Consider the following 26099-nt stretch of genomic DNA (forward strand, 5'->3'; position numbering starts at 1 on the left):
GCACTTGCTAAACTAACTCAGAGGACAAGATAAGCAAAGCAAAGCTTGGCAAAGTAAATCTAAGGCTGGTTGAAAAAGCCTCCCTGCCAGCTACACAATCTACACCCAAAATATTCTCCTCAATCTCTCTCTGGGGGAGATTTCTTAAGCACGCTTTGTTGCTAAAGCCAGGTAGGCTATCAGTCACTCAACAACACAGCAACAAGAAAAACCCAATGCAAGACAGAAAATCCCCCTCATGGGAGCTCAAAGCCTGGACAATGTCGAATTAAAAGCCCTTTTTTGCTGAGCCTCACTTTTGAGATAATTATGCTCTGATATAAAGAGCATTTCCACCCTTGCCTGTAAGTTCAGAGGGAATGCATACAATGGCATATTTGGCTGTAATCATAGCAGCCCCCTGCCATAAATTGAACCTGTGAGAGATCTACAGCACAAAGCTAATATGTGGCCCTCCAAAAAGGCCCTGGGGAGTAGCTCAAAATGGAAACAAGTATTAAAACCAGGGTCTCCTTGTGTGTCAGGTATTTACTCATTTTATGAACCTTGACCACAAACTCCAACCCTTAGTTGCATGCCTTCAGATAAGCACAGTGGGAGCAAATTAGGCATAATATACACCCTATCAACAGAACAACAGGCTTAAAGGAACAGCCATGCATTCAAAAGTAACCTATTAAAGTTAGCTCTGGGGTGCACATGAGCTTCAGCTCTGGGGTTTGGCTTGCATGGGCAAGAGGCTGCAAATCTGCACATCCATAGTGACTGGCATCTCTCCACCGCCTTCAACACACTCTCATAGAACACCACCCAAACACTAGGATGCCTCCCCGCGCTCCTCTGCTCCCCGTGCCCCCTCCCCCCGGCGTGATTCAACTTGTTCGTGGAGCTGAGAGGGGGACCCGAGGTGAGAGGTGGTGGGGGTGGTGGGGAGTGAGATGAGCTGAATCTTGGGGGTGCAACTGAGCACGATGAAGCGGTTGTTTGCGCCCATTCAGAATCAATCCGGATTGGTTCATGCACAATAAAAAAAGATTTATTCACGGTTATTTAGCGCGTTCAGAGCTGTAGCTATAATTATTGAAACCCCGCGGCTGCAGCAGTTTCCACGTTGAGTCATTCTTTTATCATATTTTGTGTGACTTCAGGAGGCTCTGCAGCGCAACGAAGCACATATAGATCCACGCATAACGCTGCGCCTTCACACGTAAAAAAAAAAAAAAAAATCAATACATTTACAGTTCAGGGCGTTGCACTGCTTTCAAACGCAATGCGCGGGTTTACTTTGTAAAAGTGACTCAAATCTGTTAACTGTAAATCACTCATGCAATTTCAAAATGTTTTAGGTGGTTTGCACCTTATCATGTAACCCAAACAACCAGTAATACGCACCTCATTAAACATCTGCTTTAACACTTATAAAGATTGAAGTCACGATGTTTTCTAAACATTTGATTACAATAAATTATAAATTAATTTTTTGCCGTACTTACCCAGCTCTCCTGTCCACGAGAAATCTACATGGAATGACCCATATCCAAGGAAAATCGTTCTTTTTATTTTGGTACAATAGGAGATAAGAAGATTTCCTGAACAACTACGGCTGGGTTTTCAGAGAAAAAATACTGTTAGTGAATAGTATCCAGCGGAAATCCAAACGCATTTCGAGGCTGCGTCGATCTCCGGGATTCATTGCGAGCGCTGTCCACGAAAAAGTGGTGCTGAAAACTCCTCAAGTCCCAACTTCAGGCTTCTTTCTAGTGGGAAATAAAAGGCAGATCCGGTGGAGCTACTTGCCAACGCTTCTCCAGCGTATAGGGCATCCGATTTTTTTACAGGATAAAACAGCAGTGAAGCGCATATCCGATACCCGAGGCGAGAGCATGCACTCTCCAGCTGATGGACTGAAGACTGTGCGCTCTGTGCACTGGATGTGATTGATGTTAAATGCAATCCCAACCCACCGCTTTCATCAGTGAGAAAATACAACATCGATGGTTGAGAGAAACGCTATGAGTGACAAACTGCAGCATATCAACAGCACCTTGCCCGCGTTTTAATCAATAGCAGTCATGCCACGTTTGGTTAAAAAATGTTTCATTTTAACATTGATTTGGTTACCCCATGTCTCCCCAACAAACACAATCGGACCTCACAGTGAGATATTGCATTTGTCAATCTCTGAGGAACAGTTGAAGCCATGTAGAGCACTTGTATAAGTCTGGCTAAATTACAGGGCACGAGATTATTTTGGAGTAAAATGTACCAAGCTCATAATGAACACTCATCTTTTGAACTCCCAACAAAAGAAGATTGTTTTTATTGTTTCCACTATGTCGACTCTAGGTCGTCACACACGTTACAGTTGCTGCTGCAGCCTATGCAGTATGTCGACTCTAAAAGCGTTTGGGATGCTGTGCGTAAACCATGACGAGCATATCAAGTCCAATCACTGAGTGCAAAAACTCAATCTAGACACTATAGGTTTTTGTTTTGTAAGTGTGTGTATGAAATGTTTCACTCTACAGCATGTTTAAGAAATATTGTGTCCAATGGCATACATCTGTGTGTTTAACATTGCCCTGTAAAAAAATCTATGAAAGCACTGTTTAATTAGGCATGGCTAAAAACTATATAATGTTATTATTTACTTATCAGATTAAAAGCAGCTTTTGAAAATAACAACCTTTAAGTACGTAGTAAACGTACTTTTAATTAGGCCCACAATTCGGCATTAGAAATGTTTTTTTTATTTTTTTTATTAGTCTGATGTAATATTATAACCTTCTAAGAAATTACTTGGTTTTTATTAGCCATAAAAGGAAAATCATCATAATTAACAGAAATAAAGGCTTGAAAACATCAGTGTGTGTAATTAACCTATTTACTGTGCTGCACTTAGTGAACAGAGTTACTAAAATAATGGACCTCTAAAATAATATTATACTTTATTGAATATAATGGTGAATAGCTATTTTGGGCCTTCCATCCATTTTCTTTATCTATTTGTCCTTGCAGAGTCATAGGGGTGGGTAGGTGCCTATCTTCAGCTGTCACTGGGCAAGAGGTGGGGTACACCCTGAACCAGCTGCCACTCAATCACAAGGCAATACAAAGACCCACAGGACAGACAACCATGCATGCACACACTCATACATTTACAGACCAATTAACTTATGCATGTGTGGAGAGAATCCACACATGCATGGGGAGAACATGCAATCTCCACCCAAGCTGGGATTTGAACCCAAGACCTTCCCTCTGCAAGGCAACAGTGCTAACAACTACTCCACTGTGCACCCCATGCCTTAAATACAATATGCAGAACTTAAAATTCATTTAAAAATAGATGGGGAGCCAATGTAATGGACAGGAGTGATTAAGTCATATTTTTAGTGCTAGTGATGCAGAATCCATTTGGATAAACTGCATGTGTGATATCTGAGACTGAAGAAGACCAAGATATGAAGAGTTGCAGTAGTCTACCTGTGAAGTACTAGGCAGTACTAGTACTAGGCATGAATGACTATTTCTAGATCATGATGTGCTGAAAAGGATATAAGTTTTGTGATGATCTTAGTTGATGGTAGCCATTTTAAAAACTATGCTGATCCATTTATCTAAACAGAGATATGAATCTAGAATAACTTTCAAGTTTTTCACATAAGGACTGAGGTATGCAGTAAGATGGAATAACTTGTTAGCAAGGTTGCTAACAGAATGATGGGGGGTAAAAAGTATAAACTCAGTTTTATCACTGTTTAGTTTAAGGTCATTTTCCACTCATAATGGTATGTCATTAAGGCAGAGGAGGAGAGATTGACCAGAATATAAACAGGGGTTGGACAATGAAACTGAAACACCTGGTTTTAGACCACAATCATTTATTAGTATGGTGTAGGGCCTCCTTTTGCGGCCAATACAGCATCAATTCATCTTGGGAATGACATATACAAGTCCTGCACAGTGGTCAGAGGGATTTTAAGCCATTCTTCTTGCAGGATAGTGGCCAGGTCACTACGTGATACTGGTGGAGGAAAACGTTTCCTGACTCGCTCCTCCAAAACACCCCAAAGTGGCTCAATAATATTTAGATCTGGTGACTGTGCAGGCCATGGGAGATGTTCAACTTCACTTTCATGTTCATCAAACCAATCTTTCACCAGTCTCGCTGTGTGTATTGGTGCACCGCCTTCAGGATACAATGTTTGAACCATTGGATGCACATGGTCCTCAAGAATGGTTCGGTAGTCCTTGGCAGTGACGTGCCCATCTAGCACAAGTATTGGGCCAAGGGAATGCCATGATATGGCAGCCCAAACCATCACTGATCCACCCCCATGCTTCACTCTGATCATGCAACAATCTGGGTGGTACGCTTCTTTGGGGCTTCTCCACAACGTAACTCTCCCGGATGTGGGGAAAACAGTAAAGGTGGACTCATCAGAGAACAATACATGTTTCACATTGTCCACAGCCCAAGATTTGCACTCCTTGCACCATTGAAACCGACGTTTGGCATTGGCATGAGTGACCAAAGGTTTGGCTATAGCAGCCCGGCCGTGTATATTGACCCTGTGGAGCTCCCGATGGACAGTTCTGGTGGAAACAGGAGAGTTGAGGTGCACATTTAATTCTGCCGTGATTTGGGCAGCCGTGGTTTTATGTTTTTTGGATACAATCCGGGTTAGCACCCGAACATCCCTATCAGACAGCTTCCTCTTGCGTCCACAGTTAATCCTGTTGGATGTGGTTCGTCCTTCTTGGTGGTATGCTGACATTACCCTGGATATCGTGGCTCTTGATACATCACAAAGACTTGCTTACTTGGTCACAGATGCGCCAGCAAGACGTGCACCAACAATTTGTCCTCTTTTGAACTCTGGTATGTCACCCATAATGTTGTGTGCATTTCAATATTTTGAGCAAAACTGTGCTCTTACCCTGCTAATTGAACCTTCACACTCTGCTCTTACTGGTGCAATGTGAAATCAATGAAGACTGGCTACCAGGCTGGTCCAATTTAGCCATGAAACCTCCCACACTATAATGACAGGTGTTTCAGTTTCATTGTCCAACCCCTGTAGATGATTTGTTCTGAGAGAGGTACAACTGGATGTCATCTGCATATCAATATTTCCAAGAGGGAGCATAAACATAGTAAAGAGGACTGGTCCCAAATTGTGCCCCAGTGGTACTCCATGGGAGAGGAGAGCCGAGAATGAGATGTTAATTAAATCAACAAAACATTTCCTGTTTAGGATATATGAGATTAATCACTGAAGATAAATTATTATCTTCTAAATATGGCTTTTAAATTTAATTGCTGAATTTGTTAGTCTGTCTTGTGTAAAGTCAAGTCCTCTTGTGGCACCCAGGCTAGCAGGAGGACCGTAAGCAGCCACAAAGTTTGCTTATACCTTAGGCCAACTCTGGTCCACTGAATCTTGCTGCCCCGATTGGCTCATCTCCCCTGTGATAATTGAGCCTTTTCTTTCTCAGATTTGTGCAGCTGCTCTTTATGCCTTCCTGATCACAGGCCAGAGTGTTGTGTTGAGCCTTTCACAGGTCTGAGTGGGTCACACCTGTGGAGTGCTGGACCCACTCCACCAGATCAAGAGAATGTGGAGGGAAGTGTATATCTGTGTGTCAGGAAGCAACGACTAGGGAGGTGGGGGTTCTGTCTCAGAGGACCCTCAAGGCAGCTGAGCCTCTGAATATTCATCAGCATCTCTGCTTGAGCAAATTTCAGCCACACGTTTGGGCTCACTCTTCTGAGCTGTGGTGCTGCCATATAAGTCATGCAAATGATCACAGAGCTAACTTGTGTACATTATTAAACAGTGTGCTCGACATCATTTTACTGCTTATCAAAACATCCGATCACCTCCATCTGTCAGCCCCTCAACCAGCGTTGTTCATGTTCAGCATGGTTAGCACAAATGATTTATTCAGCTGTAGAGAATGGATGTAAAAGTTATTTCTTCCAGGAGACCCATTGTTGCTTCCCTTTCTGCTGCAAAGACATCGTCTTGTTGAACGTGTCTGCTGAGAGGATAAAATGTAATGCAGCTGAGTCCTCCCCATCCCTGAATGCAAAGCGAACTCTGGAGATTACTTGTTTCAATTAGCTATGGGGCGGACAGAATTTAAGCCATGTTAATTCCAGTCACTAGCGAAAATCCAAGCAAAAGGACCAGCCACTCAGGCATAATCGCCTGGCCCCATACGTCTCCCATTTCATGGAAACATTAAGGGAATAAATCAAAATGTTAATTCTAAGGTCAGAAGAATTTTACTACTAGTGATGTCTTTCATTAAAGAATGAAACTTTTGCTGTAGTTCTATGATTCAGAGAAACCTTCTGTTTATGACAGAATTACAATTGAAAGTATCCTTCTCTGTTAGCTGAAGAAACATGAATCTTAGTGCTGGATTTTTGTATAAAATCTTTTAATAAGCCTCCATGTTATTTATTGAGAATCTAAACGCTTCAAATGTTTGATTCAAACGAATCAAGACACTCAGAGTCTAGCCAACACGTGGGAGGATGCTGAAATGAGTCACTTTTTCACCGTTGTTTGAAACAATATGTTACAACAATGAAGCAGGGCAGCCAGGTCAGGCAGTCCAACCAAATCCGCCCCAATGGGAGGGATATATTTTGTTCAGATGCTTGCTGGCAGTCATCGCAGGTGTGGCCTTTTGACCCCTGACAACTTACAATGAGTTTTTCTAAGGCACAGAAAGGGGGAAAAACAATCTATTTGATGCAGGGGGAAAAAAACACTTTGAAATGCACATAGATCCAGCCCCGACCATAATGTTGCATCATTAAAATATCACCTGAAAACTAATAAGGTAGATAAAATTACCGCTAGAAAAATGGTCAGCACTTGTATAGTACTTATTAAGTCTGAGGACTCCAAAGCGCTTTACATTACAATCATTCATCCACCTATTCATATACACAATCACACACTGATGGTGGTAGGGTACATTGTAGGCACAGTTGCCCTGAGGCAGAGTGACTGAAGTGAGGATGCCATACAATTGGTGCCACCAAGCCCTCTGACCACCAACAGCAGCCAAGGCGGGTGAAGCGTCTTGCTCAAGGACACAACGACTGAGAGGGACGGAGCGGGGACCCACCAGTAACAGAACAAACTCCTACTACCTGAGCCACAGTCGGATGTTGAGGTCTCCTGAGACCATAGACAGTTTGGTTATTTTGATTATGGCTTAGTGAGTAGAGTATTCCTCTTGCAATCAAAAGGTTGCAGGTTCAATTCTGGCTTCCCCCTGTTGTACATTGATGTGCCCCAGGGCAAGGCACTTAATCCCCAGTTGTCTGTTGATCTGTGCAACGGTGTATGAATGTGTGTTTGCGATTGGGTGAATGTGGCTAGAGTATAATGCGCTTTAAGTAGCCAGTATGACTAGAAATGTGCTATATAAGTTAATTTCATTTACCATATAGCTTCATAAATATTTTATGATAATCCTTAAAATATAGTTCTTGGAATTTATGTTTGATTATAGTTGAGGAAAATCACACTCTGAACACTGAAATCCCAGACTAACTAATGTAGCTTCTATTAGTAAAGTGTCTTGTTGTGATTTAGGACCTAAGCTGCATGATTGTTTCACTCTTGGATATTCAGACCATCTTCATTAATTTGAAGTGAGTGACAGTTTGGGCTTGTTGTAACTGGCATGAGAGCAGCCCCTGGTGGTTATCACATTTAGCATCATCTAAAATATGAAGCGTCTTATATCTGTATCCAAACAGTCAAAGTGCCACGCAAATATTAACACCAATAAACGTTTTCTGATTTCTTCATGTTACAATCACAAACTTCAACGCATTTTATTGGGACTTTATGTCTCAGACCATTGCAAATTGGTGCATTAATCTACAGTGGAAGGAAAATGATAGGTGGTCTACAAAATATTTTACAAAACAAATCTTAAAATACACAAACACTTGGTATTCAAATACTTGAATACCAATGTTCACAGACACTCTGTATCCTGTGCCTTTTGTAAGGCACTGAATATAAGACATACCAATATTTTGCATCATACATATTATTGGGGTACTAATCAAATTAAACTTTAGTTACAGTTTATTATATTCGCAAATTTTAAGAATGTATATAATGCATTCTTTTCATTTAAAGAATTTAGAAAAGATCATTTTACACAAAATCTTAGATAATAAAGATTCAAATGTGCACAGGAAGCAATGCCACTTTAAGTTAAAAAAAAAAAGACAGAACAAATAAACACACTAACTTCTCTTATCTGTGAAGCCAAGCACAGTCTGTTCTGGCCTAGGGCAAGACTACACTGTCTCCTGCTTATTTAGTCATTAATGTGCATATTTACCTGGAGAGAAAAAAGAAGCTTAAAGGTTAATGTTTCCAATATCCTCACTCTCATCTGTTAAACAAACCTCAGCTGCTGCGTAGCCTATGGTGTCGTTTTATCTTTAGGGATTGCCCTATTATAAGATACAGCTCTAAAGCCGAATTTCCCGGCTCATTTACTTTTTGCCACACTCTAGTTACGACAGTTCTGCTTATCTGTTATATGACTGCCAGCAATATGCTGTCTGTTTGACATCACACTCTCTTACTTGAGTGAAGGATAAAACACACTAAGTTCATCACATATTTTCACTATCTAAATAAAGTCACTCCTAACTGTGAGACGGTGAAGTGTATAACCTGATTTCTTAAAATGACTTTGTGCAAAGTTTAAAGTAATCGCAGAGCTTCAGAGCTTGAAGACAAATGTCTCCCCAACTGAACACTTTAACGATGTAATTTACTGTGCTATACTTGTGATGAGCTAAAATGATGGAAGACAAGGTGAGATGCTAAATGCTCAAATCTCTGCTAATTCACAGAAAGGGAATTTGAGGTGGCACACAAACCAAGCATGCAAAGTACCAACACAGGACAGAAAGTAGAAACTAAATCCAGAATAATTAGAGATGGTTTGAAAAAACAAGAGAAAGGATGAGGCTGAGACGCAGAATAATGGAAACTAAAGGCTTGTAACATGGAGGCAATATGACAAATTATAAACCTAGAGGTCTCATTAGCAGAGAGAGAACAGGTGAGTTAAGGGGCAGAAAAGGTCAGGGCATGGAGAAAAACAATATCAAGGGTAAGTGTGAGCAGTTATTCTAAATTGGCCAGAGAACAGGATGACTCAATCAATTAGGAAATAAAACTGTGGCAGAGATCTTCCACATCCATTCCTGCATGGGATTGCATTCATATTCATAATAATCAGAAAGTTCAAACCAAGCTGAGAAGCTGGAGGGTGTCTGTGATCTACAAGATGAAGGTCCAGATGAACCTAAAGACCTCAGGACACCCACTCTAGTGTTAAATGCATAGTTAATTAGCTCTCAAATGAAACAGTAGACATCTTAGAAAGGTCTCAGGTTCCAAGCTTTTACTTTTTTTTTCCACTTTTGTTTATTTGGGCTCAATCCAGGCTTCAGATGGACAATTCAACATGGTCTGTCATTATCATCTCTGAGGACAAGGCTGGCATTTCTGTCCAGAGGGTTGACCTATGAGGAGTTCAGTTCGCTTGTTCCCTCGAGGAGAGAGTCTATTTTCTGTTGGTCCTCCAGTAGGTTACATAATTATACTATTTTAATAATGTATTTAATAACTCAAAATAATGTGAGTTGTATAAGATCTTACATACATCTTGTAGTTTATAGAATTTTATTAAGACCTAAACCAGCAATGACATTTTCTCTCATTTAAAGTACTTCTACTCAAGGTTGAGAAGCTGAGCTCAGCGCTGAGTCTCTTTGTATTGATCTGGTAAGTACAACTTCCTGAGCCACACAAATAATAGTTGTATTCATTTAATTTTTAGAGCTGTAGATGAGTGGAAGAGCATCTCAACATGCAACCTACCTGAACATTTCTTTATAAAAGCTTTGAATATTCGCCACACCAAATATAGACACTTAGAGGATTAGTCTTTAGCGAGAAACAATGTACAGGTCCTTCTCAAAATATTAGCATATTGTGATAAAGTTCATTATTTTCCATAATGTAATGATGAAAATTTAACATTCATATATTTTACATTCATTGCACACTAACTGAAATATTTCAGGTCTTTTATTGTCTTAATACGGATGATTTTGGCATACAGCTCATGAAAACCCAAAATTCCTATCTCACAAAATTAGCATATTTCATCCGACCAAAAAAATAAAAGTGTTTTTAATACAAAAAACGTCAACCTTCAAATAATCATGTACAGTTATGCACTCAATACTTGGTCGGGAATCCTTTTGCAGAAATGACTGCTTCAATGCGGCGTGGCATGGAGGCAATCAGCCTGTGGCACTGCTGAGGTCTTATGGAGGCCCAGGATGCTTCGATAGCGGCCTTTAGCTCATCCAGAGTGTTGGGTCTTGAGTCTCTCAACGTTCTCTTCACAATATCCCACAGATTCTCTATGGGGTTCAGGTCAGGAGAGTTGGCAGGCCAATTGAGCACAGTGATACCATGATCAGTAAACCATTTACCAGTGGTTTTGGCACTGTGAGCAGGTGCCAAGTCGTGCTGAAAAATGAAATCTTCATCTCCATAAAGCTTTTCAGCAGATGGAAGCATGAAGTGCTCCAAAATCTCCTGATAGCTAGCTGCATTGACCCTGCCCTTGATAAAACACAGTGGACCAACACCAGCAGCTGACACGGCACCCCAGACCATCACTGACTGTGGGTACTTGACACTGGACCTCTGGCATTTTGGCATTTCCTTCTCCCCAGTCTTCCTCCAGACTCTGGCACCTTGATTTCCGAATGACATGCAGAATTTGCTTTCATCCGAAAAAAGTACTTTGGACCACTGAGCAACAGTCCAGTGCTGCTTCTCTGTAACCCAGGTCAGGCGCTTTTGCCGCTGTTTCTGGTTCAAAAGTGGCTTGACCTGGGGAATGCGGCACCTGTAGCCCATTTCCTGCACACGCCTGTGCACGGTGGCTCTGGATGTTTCTACTCCAGACTCAGTCCACTGCTTCCGCAGGTCCCCCAAGGTCTGGAATCGGCCCTTCTCCACAATCTTCCTCAGGGTCCGGTCACCTCTTCTTGTTGTGCAGCGTTTTCTGCCACACTTTTTCCTTCCCACTGACTTCCCACTGAGGTGCCTTGATACAGCACTCTGGGAACAGCCTATTCGTTCAGAAATTTCTTTCTGTGTCTTACCCTCTTGCTTGAGGGTGTCAATAGTGGCCTTCTGGACAGCAGTCAGGTCGGCAGTCTTACCCATGATTGGGGTTTTGAGTGATGAACCAGGCTGGGAGTTTTAAAGGCCTCAGGAATCTTTTGCAGGTGTTTAGAGTTAACTCGTTGATTCAGATGATTAGGTTCATAGCTCGTTTAGAGACCCTTTTAATGATATGCTAATTTTGTGAGATAGGAATTTTGGGTTTTCATGAGCTGTATGCCAAAATCATTAAGACATATTAAGACAATAAAAGACCTGAAATATTTCAGTTAGTGTGCAATGAATCTAAAATATATGAATGTTAAATTTTCATCATGACATTATGGAAAATAATGAACTTTATCACAATATGCTAATATTTTGAGAAGGACCTGTATTAAGTGGTAAATCTATTTAAATGATTACACTTACAGACTTCCCATTCTTTCTGGTTTGCCAGTGCTGTTTTATCTGATTGTGTGTTACACTACCATCAATGTCAATTTAGTTCAACAAGTGAAAGCAACTTCTCAGAAATCGAAATCATGTCGTCAGATAGTTTCTCGAGATAAGAGCTTTTCCCCTCAGGAATTCCGTCAAGCCTGCAAACATTGCACTTTCCCCAATTTCAGAATGTCTGGCTGACAATTTTTCTGACAATACTGAGCAAAGGTTCTAACCAACCACTTGTTTCCTTATATTTAAGGAGCCAGACTTTCTTGTAATCTTTTATAGTGGACTTGATAAACAGTGCTCCAGACTCTCTTTAATCGTTTTCCTTTATACTCTGGCTGCTTTTTCACTCATGTTCTGCTTGGTCCAAGTAACCGTCCATGAGAGCATATTATACAGTGGGCGCTTAAAACAAAAGAAAGTTAAAGAAAAAAGTTGAAACCTAAAAAAAATATCGATAACAGAGGAACAGTTTCTGAAAGTCATGCCTTTGAGAAATGTGAAAATGCCTTATGATGATTTTCTGCTTACAGATAATGATAAAAAGACATTTACAATTAGAATATTACATCCCACCAATAAAAAACATTTTAACACAGAAATGTGGGTGACATAAAACATATGTGTGCACAAGAAACTAAATGCAAAAGAGGATTGAGGGAGAACCTGAAGATAAAATATTGGATAACAAAGTCCTCATAAATCTTACAGTCAACTCTGTATCAAAAGCTGCTGACTATTCACTTAAAGCTGTGGGCGCCCTCTGTTGGACAGCAGGGGAGACTGTAATCTCTGCCCCTGTATTAAAAAGGTACACTAGAGAATTGCAAAGAGAACAGGTTGCCGTGGAAACAGCAGAGTAAAAGTGCAGCCTCCTGAGTGACCCTGTACTGTTGTTTAATTGTGTAAGGCATTCTCTTGTTTGCCTAAAAGATAAAAAGAAAGAAAGAGTGAAAGGAGGAAAGAAAGTTAATTTATTTTTCTCGATGTGAAACTGTAGTTAACACTTGGATCTTTTAAAATTGTCCTTTTTACGTGTTGTTTTAAAACATTAATTTCTTCTTTTTTATTACTGATATCTTCTCCCAGCTCTGCTTGTTTCACTGGCCTTCTAACACTCAACTTTTGTTTTGTTGAGTGTATATATTTACATCAAGTTACAGAATTGTCTAAATTTGATAATATATTGACATTGTCTTAGTAAAAAAAAATGACTCTCTGTGTGCCCTTAATATATTACTGCATATTTTTTCCATGCAATTCAATATATTAAACTGCTAAAAATTAATTGGAAAAGCTTTCTTCATTTTTATTCTTTTCTGCAAATGGAATCTTTGCCCTTTTTAAAAAATGCCTAGCATATTTTTCTAACTTTCTTCCAACTTGGCAAATTTAAAGAACATAAAAACACAGTCCATTTCTATTTGTGACGAGAATCAAAGTGTAAAACAATTTTTGATTAAAAGCAGATATTTCCTTTAACAAGAAGCCATTTAAGAGACTGTGATAGGGACTTCAGAGCCACTTCAAATGTCAGCACCTGTGGGGAGAAACTTCACTGGAATATAAATAATTAGATTAGAAGAAACAGTACTGATCGCCGGCGGAAAATTGGGTTATTGCTGCAATAAAGGTAATGTGATTTAAAGAGAAGGGGAAAACTGGAAATTAACTGGAAATAAAGATAACATCAAGTATAAGAAACAGAGACAAACAAAATCAATAAAACAAACTGCTGACATACAAGGGTTGGACAATGAAACTGAAACTCCTGTCATTTTAGTGTGGGAGGTTTCATGGCTAAATTGGACCAGCCTGGTAGCCAGTCTTTATTGATTTCACATTGCACCAGTAAGAGCAGAGTGTGAAGGTTCAATTAGCAGGGTAAAAGCACAGTTTTGCTCAAAATATTGAAATGTACAACATTATGGGTGACATACCAGAGTTCAAAAGAGGACAAATTGTTGGTGCACGTCTTGCTGGCGCATCTGTGACCAAGACAGCAAGTCTTTGTGATGTATCAAGAGCCACGGTATCCAGGGTAATGTCAGCATACCACCAAGAAGGACGAACCACATCCAACAGGATTAACTGTGGACGCAAGAGGAAGCTGTCTGAAAGGGATGTTCGGGTGCTAACCCGGATTGTATCCAAAAAACATAAAACCACGGCTGCCCAAATCACGGCAGAATTAAATGTGCACCTCAACTCTCCTGTTTCCACCAGAACTGTCCGTCGGGAGCTCCACAGGGTCAATATACACGGCCGGGCTGCTATAGCCAAACCATTGGTCACTCATGCCAATGCCAAACGTCGGTTTCAATGGTGCAAGGAGCGCAAATCTTGGGCTGTGGACAATGTGAAACATGTATTGTTCTCTGATGAGTCCACCTTTACTGTTTTCCCCACATCCGGGAGAGTTACGGTGTGGAGAAGCCCCAAAGAAGCGTACCACCCAGACTGTTGCATGCCCAGAGTGAAGCATGGGGGTGGATCAGTGATGGTTTGGCCCAATACTTGTGCTAGATGGGCACGTAACTGCCAAGGACTACCGAACCCTTCTTGAGGACCATGTGCATCCAATGGTTCAAACATTGTATCCTGAAGGCGGTGCTGTGTATCAGGATGACAATGCACCAATACACACAGTAAGACTGGTGAAAGATTGGTTTGATGAACATGAAAGTGAAGTTGAACATCTCCCATGGCCTGCACAGTCATCAGATCTAAATATTATTGAGCCACTTTGGGGTGTTTTGGAGGAGCGAGTCAGGAAACGTTTTCCTCCACCTGTATCACGTAGTGACCTGGCCACTATCCTGCAAGAAGAATGGCTTAAAATCCCTCTGACCACTGTGCAGGACTTGTATATGTCATTCCCCAGACGAATTGACGCTGTATTGGCCGCAAAAGGAGGCCCTACACCATACTAATAAATTATTGTGGTCTAAAACCAGGTGTTTCAGTTTCATTGTCCAACCCCTAGATGGGGAAACAGGTTCGGGCAATATTGCTATACTATGGAGAAAGCATTATTTTTATCATCCTAACTGTGTGAAGAATGATAAATGTGAAGTTGGAGACACTATTTTTGAAGATGAGTCGAGTACACCTAGTGAAGTAACTGCTGCCATTGAGAAATTTACTGTAAATAAATCTGGTGGCCAGACCAGATTTCTGCAGGGTTTCTGTGCTGCTGCTTTTGTTCTCTGGAATTTGAAACATGGCACTCTGCTTTATATAATGCTGTATGTCTAAATTATGCCTGTGATTAAAATAGTGGTGGTGGAACTAATAATTCAGAAATTCTAGTAAAATCACTCTTGCTAATATACTGTCTAAAGTCTCTTGGAAAAACTTCAACCTTATATTAGAACCGTAGATTCACAGTTTGGGTTTAAAGATAGACGAAGCACAGATCTGTGGATTTCCACACTCAGGGAAGTTGTACATTTCCACAGACAACATGGGATGTTTAAGTGTTTTCAGGATGCAAGTAAAGCCTTCAATCGAGTCAATCATGGTAAATTGTTTAGGAAACCTAAAGAGGAAAATTATCTCTTATATCTAATAAACATTTTGGAAAATTAGTAATCTGTAATGCGGATCTATTTAGAGATTAAATTAGTCCACTTTCTACAGCGAATCTATGGCCCAACTTTAAGAAGGAAAAACTGAGAAAGCCTAAGGTAGCGTATAATGATGCATTTAGAAGTTTTTGTGGATTTTTCCCAGGTAGGCTACACTAGTGAAATGTATATGTTTGCGTTGTAAAATTTACTTACTTTTGATGCGGTTGCATATGTATTTTAAATAGTTTGATCGGCGTCTCTTCGTTTTATTTTATTCATTTTAAACAGCACCATCAGGTGATTATTAGACTGGATTTAACTGTAACTGTTCGTCTATATGTATAATGCTGTGAGATCTGTTATGAACTGGCGCTTTATCATTAAAACTAGTTAAACCAAACTGATCTGTTGTAATTCTATGTGTAAAATAGGTCCATTATTAATATGCACCTTCTGCAGTGCTGAACCCCGTAGTTTATTATTATTATTGGGGTTTTTTGGGGTTTTTTTTTTTTTTTTTTGACAGCGTTTTACTTTAATAACACCCGGTTACATTTTTTCGAATAAAATAAAAGAAGTAAGAAAGTTAAACCAGACACACAAGTGAGCTTGTCGGTGAGGCCAAACCGCTAGTTTCCCTCACCGACTCAGAGCGTGGTGTTGCATTTCCCCCGCTTCATTCACTGCTGCTCCGATTCTTCAACTCCCGTTAGGCAACATCCTTACGCCCGTAGTGCTGTTAAATGTTACATTACGTTGTGGGCGTAAAGGCTCCTTGTAATGGCGACCGTGCCGTTGATGTGCCTAGGTTTGTGAAAATGAAGCGGAGAAGAAGTTATTTCTTATAAGTAAAACGCCGAGGTTCCCGAGAGGAGGACTTTGCGTCTGTAACCGTCATCTTCGTACGCGGTAATCGTTGCTGTACTTTTCTACTTTTGTGCTCCCGAAATGATGAAGCTCAAGTCCAACCAAACCCGGACGTACGACGGGGATGGCTACAAGAAACGGGCCGCCTGTCTGTGCTTCAGGAGTGAGTCAGAGGAGGAGGTGAGCTCGTTGCTGTTACTGCTTGGTGGGCCATGCTAACACTATCAGCAGTGGGGTGTCTTCAGTATCCTACCTACGTATCTGCAAATCGATAGATATATGAACATGGTCGTCATTTTAACGATTACTCATTTGTAATTCCAGGTTCCCATTTTGCCCTCCAATTATGTACGATTGAAGCAGTTTTTAGCTCGTACTTATGACAGTGTTATATAATCTCTCTAGCTGTGCAGATGGAAGCCCGTTACTTGGGAGTTAGTCTGTTAGCTGCGTGCTAATGCTAGTTTTAGCATGCTAATTAGCGCTGATGTTCCTCCGGGAGCCAGCTGTCAGCCGGCAGCCACAGCCTCATCAAAGGAGTATTGACTTTATTAATGTGAGCCTCATCAGAATCAAAAATATATTTCGGCCGACTTACTAAAACATTTTTCTAATTTAAAAAGGCATGTAAGTATATCGTTGTATTCACTAAATTCAACTGGTTTTTCTCACCCAGTTATTTTGTTGGAATAGTTTAAACTACAAAATCGCCATCATAGCGTAAGTCACTATATTTCTCATGGTAATGTGTTTTTGTGATGTAAATTATATGACCTTGAGTTTGAGGCATCGGCCAATGATAAGGCAGATATCCACCATTGTTTGCACATTTTATCCTGTTGCCAGTTAACGCAGTGACTACCCTGATGTTTAACCTATGTAGGAAACTTGTTTTGCCTTTCAAAGGCAAGCACAAAGGTGTCTTTGTAAGAGAAATACATCACCAGGAGAGGGGACGAAGTTAGATTAAATCAGTTCCTCATCCTGGTCAAAGGAAGGGCCAGATTGTGAACAACATATGTGTCATTGATTTTAAGGAAATTCATCAGTATTACCAGCACACACAGCAACTTTTCCCAGGGACTGTAGTATCTTATTGGTTTGCAGCCCAGCTTCACCTTTTGCCATAGAGAATAAAATGAAAACCAAAACATTAAAAAACACAAACCTGAAACTTCTTTTTTCCTTAAAATTAATCTCACTCCTTGGATTTAAACGATATCCATATGTGTCCCCTGGCACAAATTCACTTTAATAGCAGGGGGATGACATTTAGCGTCTTGATTATTGGTCGAATGTTTGGGAAGTTCTACATCTCTTGCAATGTAAAGATTGGTAACATAAAAACAATGGAGTGTGTAATTAGGCTTATGTGGGATCCATTTCAGGTGCTGTTAGTGAGCAGCAGTCGACATCCTGATAAGTGGATCGTTCCTGGAGGGGGAATGGAGCCTGAAGAGGAGCCTAATGTTGCTGCAGCTCGAGAAGTGTGTGAAGAGGTTAGGTCCAATTTTTATTGTTTTATGTTATATCCCTATTACTATCATTAGTCTTCACCTTTTCGTATTTGTATCTAACGGATGTAATACGCTACCCACATGTAGAATGTGTAGTACAATCCTTTGTTTTAGCCTTTCTGATAAACAAATATAAAACCTGTCTTTCTTCACGTCGACCAAACACAGAAATGTTGTTCTGAGAATAGCTTTCCATTTGCAGTGTGACAAATTATTGCGTGTGAGCTCAGAGAAGTGTTGAATTACATTTCGGATAAATCATGCCCGTATTTAACACTGGGAATAATGCCTTGCTCCCAGAATCTTTTTTGTGAATGCAGTCATCCTGCTTGCATGGCCAGAGAGATTGGCAGCCTGGCAACATGTAAGCAGTATCATAGCGTCATGTTTCAGGGCAGTGTTATGGTGTCAAAAGGGTCACAGTGAGATAAAATCCTAGCTGCATTAGAACTCTACTGGTCCCAAAAATAGAAAAACAGAAAAAAATGTGATTTAATTTTTTAAGACTTTGTAATTCTGCATATTAGAGAACAAAAGGTTGTAGTTATTGTACTTTTTTGAGGATTTGGTGTAAATTAGTTAAGTGTTTTGGAACTCACAATAGTAGAAATCCCTCTAATATGCTACTAATACAGTCTATCCATGTTAAATCAGTGTGCTCCATTGATTTCTTGGGCTATTTGATTTGAAAGTTAACACTGATACTATTGACATAGAATTTCTCTCAGCAGTTAGCTCAGGCCGGGCCCCTGATACATAAAGCCTATTCTTTGTGTGTGATCCATCACTGATGGATGCTGATATCATCTCTTATCCTGGCTCCTATAGTAGCAGCAGGACATAGCTTCTTGCCAGCACATTTTCATTGAACCAAAAGAAGTGTTGCACCACTACTAACGTTTATTAGAGTGCTAAAAGCAAACATCCAGGAGTATGGTGCTCAATACAGTGCCATATACCTGGATTCTATGGCTCTTTTTGGATGCAGTTGTAACAGGTCAAATTCTAATCCTTGTGATCTTATTATGAGTACCATATACCCGCCAAGCATTTGCTTACGCTTTTTTGATCTGGAGTCTTGCCAGTGAACATTCAGGACCCAGTAGCAGGTCAGGTGTTACACTGGGTTCGTTTGTCTATTTACCCTCTCATGACCTGACCTTATTCTGTTGTCAGTGATATGTACCAATCCTGCAGCATTAGGACACATTGCATAACTGTAATTCAGCCTCAGTGCTGTCCATCCTCTTCCAAGATGATGCCCTGTAGTTTTCAGTTACAGGAATGCCTGAGCTGGCAGATGTTTTCTATTTCCTAAAAAACATACAGGCTGACTCTTGGCCTATTACTTAATCCCTGGCATGGTTTAATAGTTTATTTTTATGGGCCTGATCTTTTCCACTAAAACTAGTCGAAGACTTGAGAAGTGCAACACTGAGGCCATGGCACAGAATGTAGAGATGACGTTTATTTATAGAGTGAAACTGGAACCTGAAGAAGCTTCAAAGATGTCAGCAAGAGGCCTGGCTCTGTATTTGAACCTCACTAACCATTCACCTGGGAGTTAAGAGCCTAGATATGTTTTTATTTTATTTTATAGGAAGCCTATAAGTAAAAAAGAACTGTAAAATGTTAAAGTTGCCCTATCTGGTGAAAAGAGACTTGTTTGGTTTTAGTTGTAAGATTGAGAGGGGAATTACAATGTCTGACAGCATAGAGTTTATTCTGTGTATATTCTGACCTCTTTACACAATCTTGCATTAATTACTCTTGAACGATTTTTGTCGGAGGAGCTATTTATGTAACTGCATCAACTAAACAGGGGTGTTTAATGGTTATGCAGCTGTTCAATGCAGAACTCAATTGATTAGTGTGGTGATAGAAATGTATCTGAAATTAAATTCAGTGATACATAATGAGTTAAAAACAAAGCCATTATGTCATAATGTCACAGACAAATATTACTATATATATATTACAAAAACATCATCAGGAAAAGTCTTATGTAATGTAATCAACTGCAGCACAAACACAAACTAGTCCTGAAATTGCCACACAAATTATATCAGCACTTCTCTAAATCCATCTCAACAAAACACCCAGAAGTTTAAAGATGCAGTGTTTATTTTTGGTTTATCTGGCTGACATCACTTTGTATTGCCTTGTTTTTTGTTTTTTTTTTTGTCTTCATTTCATCAGAACAGCCATTAATCCTCTTTCGTGGCTTATTTAGCATGCCTTTGTTTTTTTAACCTTTTCCTTCATCTTGCAGGCCGGTGTGAAGGGGACCTTAGGTCGTTTAGTTGGAATATTTGAGGCAAGTAGCTCTGTGGATAGTTTTTTTTTCCACATCTTTTAATCTCAACCAAGTGTTTCGTGTATGATTGAAACTGAAATAAGCACATTTGTAATTTTCTCCTCCAGAACAAGGAAAGGAAACACAGAACCTACGTGTATGTCCTAATTGTAACAGAAGTACTGGAAGACTGGGAGGACTTGGTCAACATTGGTAAAAACACTGTTTACTTGTCAAAACAAGAATCAAACGGGTAAAGTTCTCAAGCAGTCACATGCTTAACTGGCTTCGTTGTTGTTTTTTAAAGCCTTAAGGCAAGGCAAGTTTATTCGTATAACACATTTCAGCAACAGGACAATTCCAAGTGCTTTACATGATGAAAACATCAGAAGAGCAAACATAAAAACGTACATTGCAGTGGCGTAATAAAGGAAAGTAAAAAAAAAAAGTTGGACTACAGGCTGAAATGAATTATGTTTCAGTTAACAGTTTAAATAGAACAATTGAAAGCAACTCTAAACAAAAGGATGTTTTAATCATGATTTAAAAGAATTCAGTGTTTCAGCTTATTTGCAGTTTTCTGGAAGTTTGTTCTAGATTAATGGCGAACTGAATGCTGCTTCTCCATGTTTGATTCTGATTCTGAGGATGCAGAGTAGACTTGAACCAGAAGACCTGAGTGGTCTGGAAGGTTGATACAATGACAACAAATTCATTCAGTGATTTATAAACTAACAGATGTATTTTAAAGTTGATTCTCTGAGCTGCAGGGAGCCATTGTAGGGACTTTAGAACTGGGGTGATGTGCTCTACTTTCTTAGTTTCAGTGAGGACTCGGGCAGCAGCGTTCTGGATCAGTTGCAGCTGTCTGATTGACCTTTTAGGCAGACCTGTGAAGACACTGTTGCAGTAATTCAACTAAAGATAAGCCAATGGAGTTTTCCAAGATCCTGCTGGGACATTAGTCCTTTAATCCTGGAAATGTTATTCAGGTGATAGAAGGCCAACTTAGTGATTGTCTTTATGTGCCTCTGATGGTTCAGGTTTTAGTCCATCACTACGCCCAAATCTCAGGCCTGGCGAGTTGTTTCCAGCTGCAGTAACTGAAGCTGTGTGCTTACTGTTGAGCACTCCTTCTTTGTCCAAAAATAATTACTTCAGTTTTGTTTTTATTCAACTGATGAAAATAATGGCACATCCATGCATTGATTTGTTCTATGCACCTGCCAAACACTAGAATAGGTCCATAGTCACTTGGTGACATTGCAAATTAGAGCTGTGTAGCTATGGTAACTTCTCTTGATGTTTGTTATAATCTGAGCTAGGGGGACCATGCAGATTTTAATTAGGAGGGTCCCTAGGATGGAATCTTGGGGAACCCAGAATGTAATTTTTGTAACCACTGATTTAAACTTACCTACCGACACAAATATGTTACTATCCTTCAAGTTAGACTTAAACCAGTCAAGTACTGTACCAGTAAGCCCAACCCAGTTCTGCAGTCGCTCCAGTAATATGCCATGATCAATAGTGTTGAATGCTGTGCTGGAGTCCAATAATACCAGCACTGTGGTTCTTCCATAGTCTGCATTTATGTGCATGTCACTGAACACTTTGACAAGGGCAGTCTCAGTACTGTGATCAACCCAGAAACCTGACTGGAAGATCTCAAAGCGGCGGGTTATTGTTAGGAAGGTATTTAACTGTTGAAACACAGCTTTTTCATCACCTTCCTGATAATTGGGAGATTTGAGATGGGCCTGTAATTTTGTAATAGCAACTTGGCCCGGGGGAAAACACCTGACAAAAAGGATGAGTTTATAATTTGAATCAAATCAGACGCCACGACAGGCAAAACCTTCTTAAATAAAGCTGTGGGTAAAAGGTCGAGACAGCAGCAGGAGGGGGAGCAGCTTAGTCTTTGTCATATCGCATTTCAAGGATTTTTAATTTCTTCCTTTGTGATTTTCACACAAACTCTCAGTGTAGCCCTGATAATCTGTCACTCATCTCCATTCTCCTTTTCCATATTGTGCTGTTCCTTCTGTGTGAATTGTTTCTACCAATCGTGTTTTGTTTTTTGTTTTTCAACAGGGAGAAAAAGGGAATGGTTTAAAATAGACGATGCCATACAAGTGTTGCGGTGTCACAAGCCCGTGCAGGCCACCTACTTCGAGGCTCTCCAGGGGAGTTGCCTGACCAGTAATGGAACACCACTGGTGACCACAATAGACGGGGACCTCTCACCAACCTACAGCATCAATCAGAGCTCCGTCTCGGGTATCAGATAACTAAAACCACAACTCTGACTTCCCCCTGGAGCTTTTGCCACCACTTGCGCTCTTACTTGTCACCTCTCTCTCCTCTCCTCTTCTCTGTCCTCTACTGTTTTATCTTTTTGTTTTTTTGTTTTTTTCAGTAACATGGTTTGCCTTGCCGACTCCTTTGTGCCAGAATTGTGGCACAGACTTGATGACAAGTGTTGGGTGAATAGTCTGAAACACTTTGTAAATGTAATTTTGATCCCTGTTTTCTTCTTTTTACAAAAAAATGCATGAAATATCCCCTCATTCCCTGTCCTTCATGCACCCTTAGTGTGGTGTTAAATGAATGCAAGAACTACTTTTTACTGTTGTAATGTAAAAGTGTATGCATAGTGCTTAAGCTGATGGCTTTTGGTGGACTTTTTAATGTCTTCTCCATTATTTCTGTTGTTTTCTGTGGCTGAATGTGCCCATAAGTGTACTCCCTCTCGTTGTAAGGTTAGGAAATAGTGTCTGTATCTGAAGCAAACAGATTTGTGGGAAGCGTCTTGCATGAGCCTCTGTTATGTTGTCGCTCACGTGAGTGACCTGATGCTGACTGTGCAACAGATCAGATTAGTAGCAAGGTCTTTGGCATTTCTCCATTTTCTCCTTACTGTAGTTATTTAGTTTTATTTTTTAAGCACAGCCCCATTCGATAGACTTTCAAGTGTCAACTGTGTTTCTCTTTAATTTGGGAAGCTGGCCAAGCACTACAAGTTTCAGTCTCAAGCTGAGCGTATACAGTACACTGTACAGAGTGCAAGAATGTCAACATATAATGTCAAATGAAGCCCTCTTTCTCCTTGACTTCTTTTCCTTATTTTAATCCTTTTTTTCTGTTCTAAAATACTCTTGTGACTACAAAGTCTTCCACCCTAAACTTAGAGGGTGAAAGACGTATATTTGAAGAATCCTGCATTTTCAGAATTAAGCACATATCACTTAAGTTATTAAAACCCGTGTCCATGTTTTACTCCTCACATTCAGTTTGGTTGAAAAACAGTTGTTTACATTGTGTTCGTACCATAGCACATGACTTTAGAGGGCACTTTCATTACATACATTATTATTTTTTTTAACCCTACTTCGATTAGTATTTAATCTGCATCCCCAAAAACACTCGGAACACCCGATTGACGTTGAAAGTAATGGATCTGTAATGCTGTCTTTGGCAAAGATGCAGAACAAACAAGCCTTGTACAGTTTGAGATCTTGTTTTTTAACTTGTAAAATGCTTTTGGATACTTTTTCTTTCTTTTTTTTTTTTGTTTCTCTCTGTCTGGCAAGTCTCTTTAGCCGAGCTGCGTCACGTGGCCGCGACACGTCATGCGGCAGCAGGTTCAATACTGTGAAACTGGAGGCGCTGTAGATAGCATGTAAGAGGTTTTTATTGTAAATTGTGTATTTCTGTATAGATCAGTGGTGAGAGTACAAATGACAAAACACCTCCTACACATCTGTGAGTGCTATGTGTCATTTCAGCTGTGGCTGGAAAACTGATAACATTGGTCGGCTTTGGAGCTGTTGGGATTTTTCCTTTTTGAGATGGCAAACTGTACACCTGAGACTAAAGAACAAGGAATGTGGTGGTGAGATAAATTAAAAAGCCTTTTAAATTATAAAAAATATACATAATGTCCCTTCAAATTCTCAACTGTAAAGGTATACCTGTTCATTTTTGGTTAAATTGTAAAATAAAGAATAATTACCAGTGAAGTTTCCAAGCTACTGCTTGGTTGAGAGATTAGAAAGTCTGTAGTCTTGAATTTGGTTTACTTTTCCTGTAGAGGGTTTCTCTCATTGGTCTGCCCTGAAAGCACATTGTTAACATTTGTTTATGTCTATGTTCAAATCTATTGTAATACCCTTTTTCTGAGGTTATTTTGGGGTACTGTAGAAAATCTGCCTTATAATTGTCTGGCATATTAATAAATCTGTCCTGATTAAAAGCCAAAAGGCCCAGACAGATACGTTTATTTGTATTAACTGCAGCGAAATTAATGTAAATTACATATGAGAACCAGATCAATGTGCTTTATTGTTTTTAAATACTATTTGAATAGCAAACTTTGAGCACCCTATTTGGGGTAAATCTGTGTAGTTTCATTTTGATCATGAATGCTTTCCTATCAAATGCTGCCAGCATCTGTAAAATCCACAAGTTCATCTCTGATTAAGGGAACATTTAATTAAAGCAAAAGGGTGTGCATTTCATCTATAAATATGCCCAGGAAATAGTATAACTGAAATCTGGTGTGAAACCCCTTGCAGAAAATTGCATTGAGAACTGAAAGCTACTTGAAAAATGTCTTAGAAGGAGCAGGATGGTGAAGATTCAAATGATTTCCTCGTTGGTGTGTCGGGTTGGCAATCTTCTACCTGAGACTTTGGACTGGGTTTACTGCTGTGCATCTGCAGGGTGTGGTGGTTAAAGTCTTGCTTTACGATTCCCCGCCTGGCAATAGATTTGTCTATTAGACCATTTATGTAAAAGTGATATTAGGCGTTAATGGGAAAACCTTTTTAAAGAAGTTACTTAGATTAATTGGCAAGGATTTAATTTGCTCTTCAGAGTGACAGGTGCTGTCAAAATGAATGTGAGGAGGAGTTCCACAGGTAGTATCCAGCAATGTAATTATTAATTACCACTTGTTTCTAACCATTGTTTTCCATTACTTGAATCAGTTGTCTGTGATGAGCTAACGCCTTGTATAAACAGGTATAACACCGACCTGAAAACCAGAGGAAGCACTTTGGCTGTTTAATTAGAACTAGCGTTGCTTTGTTGGAAAAACCTTGCTGAAGTCTTGAAATACAGAACGAATCTTAGAAAAATAAATGTTCACATTGGTAAGGATGGCATAATTAATGCACCCCTTTTTCTGCCTATGAAACTGGCTCTGTAGTATGACTGACGCAAAATAGAGGGCGTTGGTTACACAACTCGGTGTTCAAACATCACTTCCTCCACCAAATTTGGAAGTTAATTTTGTTTGCTATGCCAGTGAAATGGCTCCATCCTGTTGCCATGGCATATGTATTAAAAGCACATCTCAACAGCTGAGGATTGTAAACATTTAGTTTTCTTTATCAGCTGAATGACCGCAAAAATCTTTTCTACGCAATTCAAGAACCCCCTAACCCCAAATACACTTGCAACTGAATTACAAACGTGTAAACTTCTAGCTGTGGCGCTCAGCCTGGAAGTTACATACTTGTAAATGTTTTATTTTTGTGTCACTGGAATATAGTTTTCCTCTTTTGTCATTTGGGACAGTGAAATAAAACCAGAGCAAGACTGCAGATTGTAATATAAATGTGCCAACAAATAAACACCAGTATTTCACATTCTGGAAAGTGTCTTTCTGTTCATCCTAGGAAATGTTTATCATTCAGTTAATTATGAAGCATGCTGTATAATACAGTTGAGTCCACGTTGAAAGATTAAATTCTAATTTTATAGTATATAGAATACACTTTTTCAAAAAATCTGGTTTGAGGTGAAAAATTTTGGGTGAATCATAATGAGAGAAACTGATGCCATTACACTTGAACACCTCAAAATCTAATTGTTTAAAAATTGATATAGCAGAGGTCTTTATTTACAGCAGATCTGAAGAAGCCTCTGACTGAAGACACTGTTGTTGTAGGACAGTCTCATGAAGAGGATGCTCAGGGTTCTCCATAATGTTCTTCATTTTATGAACAATCCGTCTTTCCACAATGATCTCCAGAGGAGTCCCCAGAACAGAGCCAGCCTTTTTTAAGTCCCTGGCTCTGATGCTGCTTCCCCAGCAGATGATGGTAGAAGAGATCACACTCTCCACAACAGA

At 39.8% G+C, this 26099-nt stretch overlaps 2 protein-coding genes across 2 annotated transcripts in view; one reads left to right on the forward strand and one right to left on the reverse strand.

Annotated features, from left to right (window-relative positions):
• The window catches only part of LOC124857347 (metabotropic glutamate receptor 4-like), a 281271-nt gene extending 279333 nt beyond the window's left edge, over window positions 1-1938 (reverse strand). The window contains exon 1 of the mRNA XM_047348569.1: window positions 1494-1938. The gene's annotated coding sequence lies outside the window, so the exon portion shown is untranslated. The remainder of the gene's footprint in view (window positions 1-1493) is intronic.
• Window positions 1939-15955: 14017 nt separating this feature from the next.
• Window positions 15956-25612, forward strand: nudt3b (nudix (nucleoside diphosphate linked moiety X)-type motif 3b). Its single transcript, XM_047347981.1, has 5 exons — window positions 15956-16327; window positions 17536-17646; window positions 19937-19981; window positions 20089-20173; window positions 22055-25612. The coding sequence occupies exons 1-5, from the start codon at window positions 16229-16231 to the stop codon at window positions 22249-22251; spliced, it is 537 nt and encodes a 178-aa protein (XP_047203937.1). The 5' UTR covers window positions 15956-16228; the 3' UTR covers window positions 22252-25612.
• The last annotated feature ends 487 nt before the right edge of the window (window positions 25613-26099 follow it).

The sequence above is a fragment of the Girardinichthys multiradiatus genome, chromosome 20 (genome assembly GCF_021462225.1).
Source record: "Girardinichthys multiradiatus isolate DD_20200921_A chromosome 20, DD_fGirMul_XY1, whole genome shotgun sequence".
Classification (NCBI taxonomy): domain Eukaryota; kingdom Metazoa; phylum Chordata; class Actinopteri; order Cyprinodontiformes; family Goodeidae; genus Girardinichthys; species Girardinichthys multiradiatus.

Coding starts and splice junctions, on each gene's coding strand:
- nudt3b (XM_047347981.1), top strand. CDS start 16,229: ATGATGAAGCTCAAGTCCAACCAAACCCGGACGTACGACGGGGATGGC. Junction 19,982..20,088: donor GTTTAGTTGGAATATTTGAG/GCAAGTAGCTCT, acceptor TTTCTCCTCCAG/AACAAGGAAAGGAAACACAG. Junction 20,174..22,054: donor GGAGGACTTGGTCAACATTG/GTAAAAACACTG, acceptor GTTTTTCAACAG/GGAGAAAAAGGGAATGGTTT.